Here is a 14291-nt window from a genome sequence, read left to right on the forward strand (position 1 = left end):
ACTGGTGTATGTTACAGCAAGTCAATGCTTTTCAATATAAAAAAAAAATCAATAAAGTTTCTAAGCATTGTAACTTGAGATTTCCACTTCATCCCTGCACACTCCCCAGCAGTGCTTCAGCATCCGCCACTCCTACCCTGTTATCTCTCGCCCTCCTCACCTAACCTCCTCCTTACCCCCACCCAGCTACCTCTCCCATAATGCACTGCCACTGCAGTACACGGTGTGGCTTCAGCTGCCACAGACTGCAGTCATATGCGTGTGAGTTGCATTTGCTTGTATGTGTGTGTGTGTGTGTGTGTGTGTGTGTGTGTGTGTGTGTGTGTGTGTGTGTGTGTGTGTTTTGTCTATTTTTGACAAAGACCTTGTTGGCTGAAAACTTATTTTGTGACAGTCTTTTTTTGTGCCTATGTGCAACTCAGCATCTCTGCCATATGGTGATTAGCAACTAACCTTTTCATAATATTGTTGTGCTCCATCCTGGATTTTTTTATTGCTTGATTTTTACCTGATGGCTTTTCTTCCATGCTAAGCCAGTGTTTTTCTCCTTTGTTACTGTTCCTAATACTGTACTATACTCAATGTCTGTCCTTCATACTCTTCTTTCCTGTAATTCTCTTGTCGACTTACAAACTTCACTGTGTGCTCTACTTACAAGCGCACAACAGACTGCTACAAGAGCACGCTGATTGTTGATGTAGTATTGTACATCCCACATTACTCCCGCTGATATCATTAATTGATCACTCTCCCTGTGTCACTTCCCAGTATTTTCATGTGTTATTTCCCACACCTTTCCGTTGCCACACAATCTTGTATCTCATCCTACAAACACCTCCCCACTCCCACCCTTTCTCCATTCTGTCCCAGTTTGCACCCACTATTTCACCTCATCCAGTCACATCTGTCATCCGCATTCTTCACACTTATCAACCCTCATACCTGCTACCCACAGTAAAACTTTCTTTTTATTTATATCTTTTCTTTAATCTCACTGTGACTTCAGGCCAATTTTAGAGAGTTTTTGCCTTTCACTACTGTCGACTCCCTCAGATTTCATCTTTCTCATCCATTTCATCCTTCTTGTGATTTTTCCCATGTATCTGGGTGTACTTTTGAGAATTTTTTCGTGTGTAATTCTACATTATTTACGTAATTTTTAGGGTTTTTTCCCCAACACCATGGATCCTTGCTTCTTCCATCTGCATCAATACAGAAAAGTTTCCTTATCCCTTGCTAGAAGCCCATCCCACATACTGTTTCTGCATTGTTGTTTGGCTCATAGAATCCCCCCAAATTGCCTTACCATCAATTTACCCACCTCTGGCTGCCACCCCTCCTTATCACCTCCATCTGTTCAGATTCCAAAAATTCTTAGCCCACACCAACATAATCCTGCAAAACCATATCAACCAAGCCCAAACGTCCTTGCAGTATCTTCTCTCCATCTGTAAATTTCTCCTGCTATGTAATCCCAAATTCATGGAACCCCTTGTATACATTGAATCTCTTGCCCTCCAGCAACTAGGGCAACATGCACAATGCGACCTCAAAAAACTCTCCATCCTGCTCACTTTCTACTCCCACCTTGGAGTACCACTGTCCACCTCCTCCATAACAATCTCCAAACCTACCCCATGTCCCCTAATAGCTGACAAACCCTGTCTTGCAGAACTACTACATTTACACCACCCTCCAGAACTCCCTCCCACCACCACACAGAATCCAGAACCCAAACAGACCCAAAACACTGTCATGAACGTTTCCTCCAGAAGCCTTAGCCCCACAGAAATACCAGTCCGTTCGAAAGGCCTCACCTTTTGCCCCACTCCCAAATTCAATCACACAGGAATTATTAGAGACATTCTCTCCTTCTCCCAGTCCCTACAATGGAAAAACTTTTTCACCAGTAATCCTACCAATCAGACTCAACCAGAGACCAACGTTGAACCCTACCTGACTCACTTCACTCCTCCATCCAACCGTGATCCACCCCCACTGCTCCCAAATCACCCCTTGTTGACTTTCCAGAATTTCTTAACCTTGAACCTTGCCTCAACATCATTCCCCAAATCACTAAAGATGCAAACTACCCTTACATAAGCGGAAAGAACTGCAGTTCACCATCTAAAATCTTATCCCAACCTTATAATCCTACCTGCAGACAAAGGCTCCACCACTGTTGTTTTGAACCGCCTGGATTACCTGGCAGAAGGACACTGCCAGCTGTCTGATGAGTCCACCTGCAAACCTTTTCACAATGACCTCATTCCAGAAATCCAGCAGGATCTTCAGTCTCTCCTCAAATCCTTAGGCCCATCCCACAACTTCTCCCTGGAGTTCATTCTTCATTTCAATGTCTGCTTCACAGCCTGCACCATATGGATCCTACTCACCAACACCAGCTTTTCTGAATTGTGCAGGTGGCAATCCTCTTTGCAATATATCCTGGCCTCAACCTCCATTAGTCATTGTCCTCACCCATCCAGCCCCTTCTCTATTCTCACTCCAGAGCACTAAACACCGCTCTAATCCGCCAACACACCCAGTGGTTTTATTTCTCTCCTTTGCCTCTACCCCATCCCTCTCCCCTCCCCTTCGTCTAACATCCCAGTTGCATTCAACTGCACTTAACCTGCCTCCACCTTGTCGCTGCTTGCTCCCCCTCAGTACTTCAATGTCCCCCACTCCTACCCCACTATCCCTCTCCCTCCCTGCCACAGCCTCCTCCTTACCCCCAGCCAGTAGCCTCTTCTATCATGCACTGTTGCTGCAGCTCATGTGTGGCTTCAGCTGCCAGAGACTGCAGTCATGTGTGTGTGAGTTGCATTTGCATGAGTGTGTGTGTGTCTGTTATCTATTTTTGACAAAGGCCTTGTTGGCCAAAAGCTTATTTTGTGACAGTGTTTTTGTTGTGCCTATCTGTGATTCAGCATCTCTGCTATACAGTGAGTAGCCACTGACCTTTTCTTGATATTGTTACATTCCATTCTGGGTTTTCCATTGCTTGATTTTTGTCTCTAAGTTTCTCGTAAGTGTATTCAAGCAAAAGTATACTACAGTGATTCAAAATAAACAAGATTGCCCACAATACTAAAGAACTATTTGTTGTGGGACGTTACAGCATGGCTGTTTTCTTATCTTTAGCTGTCTCCTTACTTTGTGCGAAGTTTTATTAAAATTTAGCAATTCAGTGGTAGTGTACAATGAAAGCTTTCAGGACCAGATGTCTCTTGGTTGTATGGTCGTGGTTCAAGAAAATTTTTGGTGTTTTCTTTTGACACTGTCTTACTCCCAGGTGGCTACAGTGGGATGATCAATTTTATGAGTAACCCATTAGGTCTTATGATTGACAATTTTTGCATCGAAAAATTTGAACAGTCATCTCCAGAAAAAGAAAATAAGAAACCATGTCGATGGTATTGATTTGTGGTAGATACATTCATGGTTTGATCACATGGTAGAAAAGCTTTAGAAGAATTCTTTTGTTGCCTAAAAGATATAAATCCAATTATTTAGTTTACCATGGAAATGGAATATTTCTTGGATGTTTTAGGCATGAGATAGATTGATGGATGGTTGAAACATAAAGTGTTTTGGAAAGTCATGCATACAGACAGATTTTTCCATAAGAACTCCAATCATCATCCTCCACAAAGGAGTGATGTCATTAAAAGTCCTCTTGACAGAGCCAAAAGAATTTGTGGGCTGAAACATCCAGATGTCAAATTAAAATATTTGAAGCAGGTTTTCGAGAAAAATGGGTATTCGGGCAAAGAACACCCATGAACAAATAACAGTAGGCCAAAAGACAACGATAAAACTCAGGTGGCTTCTGTTCCCTTTATCAAAAAGTAACTGAGCAACTAAGAAAATATGTCAAGCACTCCGGTCTGTATAGGATAAATGCTCTCCTGTGTTGGCATGTAGGGTGTATAAGGATTCGGAGTACACATTGGAGCTACCGAGAGAAGCACTAAGTGAACATGAAAGTCTCTGTGGACTATGTGGACTAGGGAAAACAGAAAAATCTACTGTACCAAAGCAAGCTCTTCAGTCAGGAAATCATTAAGTGGAGTTTTCTGAAATCATAATTTTATTGACAATGACAAACTATTATCCATGGTTGTATAGAGAAGACATTAAAATACACTCCTGGAAATGGAAAAAAGAACACATTGACACCGGTGTGTCAGACCCACCATACTTGCTCCGGACACTGCGAGAGGGCTGTACAAGCAATGATCACACGCACGGCACAGCGGACACACCAGGAACCGCGGTGTTGGCCGTCGAATGGCGGTAGCTGCGCAGCATTTGTGCACCGCCGCCATCAGTGTCAGCCAGTTTGCCGTGGCATACGGAGCTCCATCGCAGTCTTTAACACTGGTAGCATGCCACGACAGCGTGGACGTGAACCGTATGTGCAGTTGACGGACTTTGAGCGAGGGCGTATAGTGGGCATGCGGGAGGCCGGGTGGACGTACCGCCGAATTGCTCAACACGTGGGGCGTGAGGTCTCCACAGTACATCGATGTTGTCGCCAGTGGTCGGCGGAAGGTGCACATGCCCGTCGACCTGGGACCGGACCGCAGCGACGCACGGATGCACGCCAAGACCGTAGGATCCTACGCAGTGCCGTAGGGGACCGCACCGCCACTTCCCAGCAAATTAGGGACACTGTTGCTCCTGGGGTATCGGCGAGGACCATTCGCAACCGTCTCCATGAAGCTGGGCTACGGACCCGCACACCGTTAGGCCGTCTTCCGCTCACGCTCCAACATCGTGCAGCCCGCCTCCAGTGGCGTGAATGGAGGGACGAATGGAGACATGTCGTCTTCAGCGATGAGAGTCGCTTCTGCCTTGGTGCCAATGATGGTCGTATGCGTGTTTGGCGCCGTGCAGGTGAGCGCCACAATCAGGACTGCATACGACCGAGGCACACAGGGCCAACACCCGGCATCATGGTGTGGGGAGCGATCTCCTACACTGGCTGTACACCACTGGTGATCGTCGAGGGGACACTGAATAGTGCACGGTACATCCAAACCGTCATCGAACCCATCGTTCTACCATTCCTAGACCGGCAAGGGAACTTGCTGTTCCAACAGGACAATGCACGTCCGTATGTATCCCGTGCCACCCAACGTGCTCTAGAAGGTGTAAGTCAACTACCCTGGCCAGCAAGATCTCCGGATCTGTCCCCCATTGAGCATGTTTGGGACTGGATGAAGCGTCGTCTCACGCGGTCTGCACGTCCAGCACGAACGCTGGTCCAACTGAGGCGCCAGGTGGAAATGGCATGGCAAGCCATTCCACAGGACTACATCCAGCATCTCTACGATCGTCTCCATGGGAGAATAGCAGCCTGCATTGCTGCGAAAGGTGGATATACACTGTACTAGTGCCAACATTGTGCATGCTCTGTTGCCTGTGTCTATGTGCCTGTGGTTCTGTCAGTGTGATCATGTGATGTATCTGACCCCAGGAATGTGTCAATAAAGTTTCCCCTTCCTGGGACAATGAATTCACGGTGTTCTTATTTCAATTTCCAGGAGTGTATATAAGCAAGGGGGTAATTTTAACAGAAAATAGGAACAAATGAAACTTGATGATGTACAGACAATGGCTCTGCAGAACTGATAGCTAAGTTTCTATCACTGACATGAGACAATCAATAGCTATGCTTTATCTCTGAGAAGGATTATTTCTTCTGATCACATGTAAAATTGAACATGCCCATTTTACACAGTATTTATGTCACTCTCTGGCATCCAAATTGTTATTTGGCAAGACCCATCATCTCCAGCAGCACCCACAAAACGTCCACTGCAGCTCTGGATGAAACGACAGGAACCAAAAAGTTTCTTTGACCATGGCTATACAAACCAGAAGACTCACCAGCAATGAACGGTAGTTGATGACATGTTTACTTTCACTATGATATATGTTCTGCCAGAAAGAGAAGTGCTTCTCCTGCAAAAATCCACAGAAAAACACATGTAGCAATGTTTGATGTGAAGGCAATAAATGACTGGAAATATGCATCTTATACACATATTTTTCGTTTCTGAATCATAAACCAGATCATACCACCTAGATGTCATTTATTGTTCAGTGAGCCATATCTTTGCTGAGCAGCAATAAAAAAGCAGGTGCATTGGAAACACATTTTTCATTCTGGCACCTCTCACAGATATTTTTGATACTTTACATTAGCAATGGAACAGCTCGAAAAGTGCATTTCAGTTATTAACATTTTTCAGTGTTCCACATCAAGTGGTTATACATTATTACACATTACTGAATGAAGGGTGATCGCAACTTCTATTCCTTATGCTAAGTGAATTATTGAATACAATTCTTACCCACTAAACTACTCACTTTGCAGTAGGAAACACGTTTTTTATTTTGTGAAGCTCTCGTTCACCATCAAAAGTCATTAGATCAACACCTACAGCTGCTGCATGGCGAAGGTGGGATAATGGTTTTGCAGGATGTGCAAAAATTATGCGACTTGGATCCACACCAACAGACAGAACTTTATTGATTTCAGCCTATAACAAACCAACATGACAAAGTTAATTTCCACACACACTGTATTCTGTGAATTTTAAATCAAAAGAGAACCTCCATAAACACAAAATGTGTTTAAAAAAAGGTTTAAAACATTCCTTGTTGCACTTGTTACCAATAAGGTTGAAAAACATCTTTATGATACACAGAGTTTTTGAGTACAATATTGTCAAATTATGAGGCAGAATTGCTGGCCAGTACATGTCTTGAGTAGAGAAAATGTGTAGTACTGTGAAGAGAAACACATAGTAATAAATGTGGCATACTACCTAGCTTTCAGAACTAGTTCCTCCTTTCAGGAGGAGAGAGGAATATAGTGGGGAAGGTTAAAAAGGAAGGTTGGGCTCTGTCTCCTGGATGAGACGGACCTGTCCACAGTGAGGTTGAGCACAGACAAAGATATTTAACATTATTTTTAGCAAGTTTAATTTTTCTGTAAGTAGCTTTGAATTGTACAAATTCTCATTTTTGCATTTGCATTTTGCAGACGGTTGTAATGCTAATAGTTCTAATTTCAATTTATGAATTTTTTGCAAAATTAATGGAATAAGGACATGATAATTTGATGTTACAATTAATAATGAAGTATTTAAATTAAGTCAAAAAAGTTCAGAGTAACTTCACCAGAAAAGTCTTCATTTTTATACTTAAATATGAATCAGTTCTATAACATAACATTTTATTTGTCAACAATACTTATTTTTATTTATGTAAATAGTCTGATAAAGCTATTGCCCCCAAAAAACCTCTCATTATGTTAAAATTCCTTTTACATCTAGTTACTCAATGAACAGGAAGGTTGACATAAGTATCCTTCATGAACTATAAAGCACATAATATTTCAGTAGATTAATTAACACATTCTTTTGAACAAATTCAATCAGTGGTCAAATGTAATCTTATCAATAATGTGAATTAACAAACAAAATTCCCACTTATTACAGTAGCAATCATTGCATGTAATTTTGTGATTAAAATCATTGTTGAAAGGAAAATAACATGTAAAAATTGTTCTAACATTAATGAACAATAATTTGTTTGATTGTCTTTATGCAGTTAAGTGGCCAGTTATGGCAATTACACCCACGTGGGATTCCATCAACGATTTCATATAACTGGATTATGTTGCATAGCTAATTCAAAATTCTCACAGTAATTCTATCTGTAGCCATAAAATGATAGCTAATAAGTGAAAAACACTTTAATATGTGTGCATTTAATCTAGCTTTTCCCAGGTAATACTTGTTATACTAAAGACTTCAATTACTGTGATAATTAAATTAGCCAAATATACTGGTTTCAGCTGAAGTGTCAAATCTAGATTCCTTTAAATTTCTGCCTATGACCGGACGCATTAGACATTAATTTCTTGTAATGTTTAGTGAGTAAACTATTAAATCAGCTACACCAAAATTAATCAGCTACACCAAAATTAATTTTTTTGAGATAGTAAGCTGTACTATTGAAACAGTTTTGCAGTAGAACAGTCAACACATGGTACTGTTAGGCACTGTACTGTTAATAATCATATATAAAGGCCACAGGTTTTAATTTTTGCTAATGTACCCATGAATTTTTATTCTAGTAAGTGTACTAGATCAGTAAATGTGAACCAATACATGGTAAAAAAGAAAACAGAAATTCAGTCTTAAACACTCTTCTTTTCCTCAAATTACTTTTTTTCTCCAGGAGATGCTCCAACCGCCAACCTCTAATATTTCTGCATAGGTGGCATCATCAAAAAGTCTTAAGATGTTTAGTCTGACAAAACAACATTGCTATACACACATACCAGAAAAACTTCCATGCACTCATCATTGTTTGGCTGTCATTTTATGGCCGTAGCTCCACAATGGTGCATTTTTGACCTACATCATTTGGAAAACTATGTTTGATTTCACTTTCCCTTTTCTGACCTTACTACCAGATTGTTTTTCTCCACCATGTATAAAATTCTAAAGAAAACAGTGATTTTAAGAAACTTTCCTGCTGTAGTTGAACATATATATCACAACAATTACATCTACATCTATACAATGGACATTAAACTACTATGTGACACAGAGTATGAGCAAATTAACTATCTGTTATCCAACTTTCCTTTACAGTGTATCAGGGATTCTTACAATGGTGCCAAGAGAAGGAGAATATCTCGAACATAAATACCTTGAAGACACATGTTTACTGTGTTTAATACATATAACTAGCTCTAAGCGATATTTAAAAGTGCGATACAATAAATGATGCAAAATTATTGACTGTGTCTTGAGAATGATGAAAACCATGCTCTGCACACAAAAAATGTCTAAGAACAAAGCAAAGTCAATTTCAGGAATTATTAAGCATGTAACACATGCATTCAAGGTACTTCAACTCTCTGATGATAGCATCAGTGAAACACATTAAATCCAAGTCAGTTGCACTAAACACAATTTATTCTTCCTGCCAATAATCGGGAAAAGTGACAAAACTTGGGCCATTGCAAGCAGATCTATTAGATTTACTTAGGCAGGTACTGTGTACATCACCAGCAAACTTCGTTCTTGCCAGATCAACTGTTAAAGAGACCACAAAAATCATTAAATCACTCAAAAACTTTCTCTCTCTCTCTCTCTCTCTCTCTCTCTCTCTCTCTCTCTCTCTCACACACACACACACACACACACACACACACACACACACTCACAACCACACACACACACACACACACACACACACACACACAGAGCTTCCTTGAGTTATTTTTCTAACCAGTCAATAAGTCAAGATTACTTACTAAAATGATTGAAAAATGCAGAAGCAATATCCATTTTTTTGCTTCCTCTGTTCTTAAAAAGTTTTGGGAATTAGCATATAAGATAATAATGAACCATTTTTCTGATTGTAACCTTTCAATAAATCATTAGTTTAACTCCTGTAAGGAATCTCTATAAAGAAAGCAATGCATTATCACACAAGCCTAGTCCTGTTAGAACTAAATAAGAAGGAAATCCTGCAGACTTTTTTTACAACTTTTCCATGACCATCATTTATGTAGATCACAGAATTTTACTTGCGAAAATTAAACTATTTTAGTGTTTAGTATATTCTGCCTACATCAGTGTAGTTGGTCGGTTGGTTGGTTGAACTAGGGGATGAGACAAAACAGCAAGGTAATCGGTCCCATCGGATTAGGGAAGTATGAGGAAGGATGCCGACCATGCCCTTTCAATGGAATCATCCTGGCATTTACCTGAAGCAATTTAAGGAAATCATGGAAAACCTAAATCAGGATGGATGAACATGGGTTTGAACCATCTTTCTCACAAATGCGAGTCCAGTGTGCTAATCACTGCACCATCTCACTTGGTGTCAGTGTAGTCACATATAAACAGCATATATGACAGGAATGATAGTAAATGAGGAGCAGAAAAAATTTGGTGTTCTGCAAAGATCAGTGCTTGACACACTGATGTTCTTGACTTACAAAATGTGATGTTTCTTAATAACACAAATATACTGACAAGAGGTCAAAAAACATTCACACCAAACACAGCCAGGAGAATGTTTAAACATTGTGAGAACTGTTTCACAGCAAACTGATAACTCTGAATACAACAAAAACACATATTATGCAGATACAGACAACTAAAGTGACCAACTGACACCAAAATAAGTGCAATACCATCACTGTTTTTGGGCACTACTGTGGAAGCATAGCAATGTAGCACTACCTAACCTACTGGAAGCCAGTTAGGGCATGGTGTCAGCGCACCAGTTAAGGTAACAGTACTATTTAGACATTACAAAACAGACTAGGCCTACAATGTGGATCAGTAATGATTAGACTTACTGTGTTGTAGGTTGCATTGGGTGAGGGACAGTGATGTGAGGTCATTAGGGGAAAGTTATCCCCAGTGAAGTACTGTGCAAGATTAATCTGTCTTAAAGTACAAATCAATTGAACTGTGTACAAAAACACTGAAATTTGATTTGCATGATACTGTGCTGGAGGACACAGGAAAGTTGCTTTAGATGAATGTGAGAGCAGAGTTTCCTGTTGATATGTTGTGCATAACAGAGCCACTAGAGAAAAACCATGTATTGGAAGCATCATGTTCTTTGTTAGTAGAAGCATTGTAGGGAAATGGGATGGTGAGAAAGTGACATCTTGGATACTTTGCTGCTGATGAAGTAAGCCTAACAAAGAGACTGTTAGTAGCAATTTTGATGTCCTGGAGGAGAATGACTGGGAGACATGAAGTATGAAACATGGGCAGCCACATATCACTGCTAAAGCTGCATTATGGAAAAAGGGTGGTGAGGGATAGAAAGGGTAGAGAATGAGAAGTTATTACTTGAGTTCAGGGACTTGTTTTATCCTCAGGGTCCATCACCAGCATTGCCCATAATGCAACACTGAGTTACAACAGGGACTGAAGCACTAGTGTATCACAAACCATATCATATATCTTGGCATTTAGAGGCAATTATGGATGATTTCACTAAATAATTAACAGTTAGCTGATGGAATAATAGAGGAGAGCACTAGTCCACAGTGTGACCATGACCAAAAAATCAAGAGAAGGTTTCAAAAAATATAGATTCTGGTATGACTAGTGGCATCTGAATAGTATAACAGTAATCAATGAGTAACCCATATCAAATATTGATAACTTACATCAGTGACGGTACATCTCTATCACAGGTTAAGGAATGGATACCATCAGACCAATGCCAGCATTCACAGTTACTTGAGGACGCTGGCAATTGTGAAGGATGCCATTTTGGTTAAGGAATGGACCACCAATATTTCAGGCTTAAAATTTTGCAAATGTTTGGCGTACCTCAGTGACACAGTTGTGTTTCCAAGGTTACAGAAGAACATACCAAAAGTTGAGAGAGGTTTCCATGAGGTTACAGGCCACAAACACTACACTGAGCATGGAGTAATGCCATTTCTCCTAGTAGGAAGTGGGTTACTTGGAGCATCCTCTGCAAGTGTTCTGGCCTTCTCCAGAGCCACTGACACCACTCATCAGCTGCCACCACTTTCAGAACTGGGTTACTTGCTGTTAGCTGGCCAGGTGATATTAGAATTCTGGGGTGCAACATCACCATCATGTAACTCGTGGCCACTCACTGTCTGCCAGCGGCCTCCACACCCCATGAGCCTTCCGTACCACTTGCCAAAAGATGTGCTGCAGCCACACTGTGACGTGCGAGTGTAGCCACATGAGTTGCAATGAAGTGATAGGCTTTTAATATTGTTTCAATAAGCTATGAATGGTTCTGCATTCCAGCAAGGACCCTTGCATGACCCTTGCCCATTGTCTAGTGCTGAGTGCAAGTAGCTCACCCAGCCCTGGGACTGGACTCTCATTAAATGAAACTTCATCCAGCAGCTTGATAGTATGACACACTTTTAGTCCCTGGAGTTGTCTTAAAGCTTGCCAGTGCACCGACAGCCACCAGTATCACAATGGCATTGAAGTAAACCATCATACAGGGCACCAAATTAGCAATGTCACAGCTACCAATATGTGATTTAGCAGCCAACATAAGCAAAATAATCTATTTATGTGCAGCCATCCAGCCACCAGAGCATGTATCATTCTGTTACACACTGCTGATGCTGTATCTGGACAGCTGACATGCATTGATTGTTTGGCAGAAATTGCGATTAAGCAGTTTGGTAACTGTGAAATCAGATAATCCAACTGTTTGGCCTCTGCTAGGCATCTGACATTGATTTTTCTACTGCCAGGCCTAAGTCAAGATTCAGGGCTTGGTGTCACCCTGACTCACTGCTGCCCACAACATTACAATTTCAGACATCAGTATTGTACAGCTGCAAGTCATGGAAATGTCAGGCAGCTATAATCATTCCATGTCAGCAAACATCCGATGCAGCACTGCCTAAGATACTACCAACCTAACTCTGTTTCCCAGCTGGATCCTTGGGTTTCTCACTGTGACTGATTTCCTGCTGCTGATTCACTCCCAGTATTCTAGGGGTGAACATCAGATAATGCTTGCAGGAAGTAGATACCTATTTGGTTCCATCAACATGATGTTAATAACAATTTGACACAACAGCTGGTGTATTGCTGACTGGATACTAACTGCAATAACCACTGTTTGAACCTGAAATGCCTAGATGAGGAGCAGCCACACCATCCTGACCAACAGAAGAACAGCTACCTATTAATAAAATAGTCATTCCACAACATCACGATACAGCCACGTGAAAATCCTAGGCATTCAGATGGATATCAAACTGAAGTATCAGCATCATGCAGGTAAGTTAATCAAGAATTTCAGCTCTCCCTGGTCTATATTCAAAAATCTCTGTCCCTGTGCTTGTCTGCTGATGGCAGTTTTACAATGATTTACATATTTTTATTCAGTATTTCCCTGTGGCCTCCATCCCCTGAACCATAGGTGCAATCACAATGGAGGGGTATCTGTTTAAAGGCCAGACAAACGGGTGGTTCCTGCAGGGTGGCAGTAGCATTTTCAGTAGTTGTAGGGGCAACAGCCTGGACGGTTGACTCATCTGGCCTTGTAACATCAACCAAAACATCATCACTGTGCTGGTACTGCTAACAGCTGAAAGCAACTGGAAACTACAGCTGTAATTTCTGCTTGCCTTCAGCCGTTCGCAGTACCAGCACAGCTATGCTGTTTTAGTTGATGTTACAAGGCCAGATAGCAGTAATGTATGCCCCCGGTAGCTGAATGGTCAGCGTGATGGATTCTCAGTCTTCTGGATCCTGGTTCGATTCCAGGATGGGGAATTTTCTCCACCCAGGGACTGGGTGTTGTGCTATCCTCATCATCATCCTGTCATCCTCATCGACTGCAGGTTGCCGAAGTGGCGTCAAATTGAAAGACCGACACCTGGCAAACAGCCTGCACAGTGGGGGGCCCTAGCCATACAATTAAATAAAACAGCTGTAATTTTTCCTAAGGGCAGGCATCTTTACTGTATGGTTAAATGATGATGGCATCCTCTTGGGTAAAATATCCCAGAGGTAAAATAATCCCCCATTCTGATCTCCGGGTGTCGACTAGTCAGAAGGACATCGTAATCAGGAGAAACAAAACTGGTGTTCTACAGATTGGAGCGTGGAATGTCAGATCCTTTAATCAGGCAGACAGGTTAGAAAATTTAAAAAGGGAAATGGATAGGTTAAAGACAGATATAGTGGGAACTACACTACTGGCCATTAAAACTGCTACACCAAGAAGAAATGCAGGTGATAAATGGGTATTCACTGAACAAATATATTATATTAGAACTGACATGTGATTACATTTTCACACAGTTTGGGTGCATAGATCCTGAGAAATCAGTACCCAGAACAACCACCTCTGGCCGTAATAACAGCCTTGATATGCCTGGGTATTGAGTCAAACAGAGCTTGGATGGCATGCAGCTTCAACACGATACCACAGTTCATCAAGAGTATTGACTGGCGTATTGTGATGAGCCAGTTGCTCGGCCACCATTGACCAGAAGTTTACAATTGGTGAGAGATCTGGAGAATGTGCTGGCCAGGGCAGCAGTCAAACATTTTCTGTATCCAGAAAGGCCTGTACAGGACCTGCAACACGCAGTCATGCATTATCCTGCTGAAATGTAGGGTTTCGTAGGGACTGAATGAAGGGTAGGGCCACGGATCATAACACATCTGAAATGTAATGTCCACTATTCAAAGTGCCGTCAATGC

General features: G+C 41.6%; 1 protein-coding gene across 1 annotated transcript in view; it reads right to left on the reverse strand.

The window, feature by feature from the left end:
- The window catches only part of LOC126092735 (ornithine decarboxylase-like), a 116785-nt gene that overhangs the window by 79269 nt on the left and 23225 nt on the right, over positions 1-14291 (reverse strand). Inside the window, exon 4 of the mRNA XM_049908461.1 lies at positions 6385-6557. Coding sequence (XP_049764418.1) covers positions 6385-6557 — 173 coding nt within the window. The remainder of the gene's footprint in view (positions 1-6384; positions 6558-14291) is intronic.

This window comes from Schistocerca cancellata, chromosome 7 (genome assembly GCF_023864275.1).
Source record: "Schistocerca cancellata isolate TAMUIC-IGC-003103 chromosome 7, iqSchCanc2.1, whole genome shotgun sequence".
Classification (NCBI taxonomy): domain Eukaryota; kingdom Metazoa; phylum Arthropoda; class Insecta; order Orthoptera; family Acrididae; genus Schistocerca; species Schistocerca cancellata.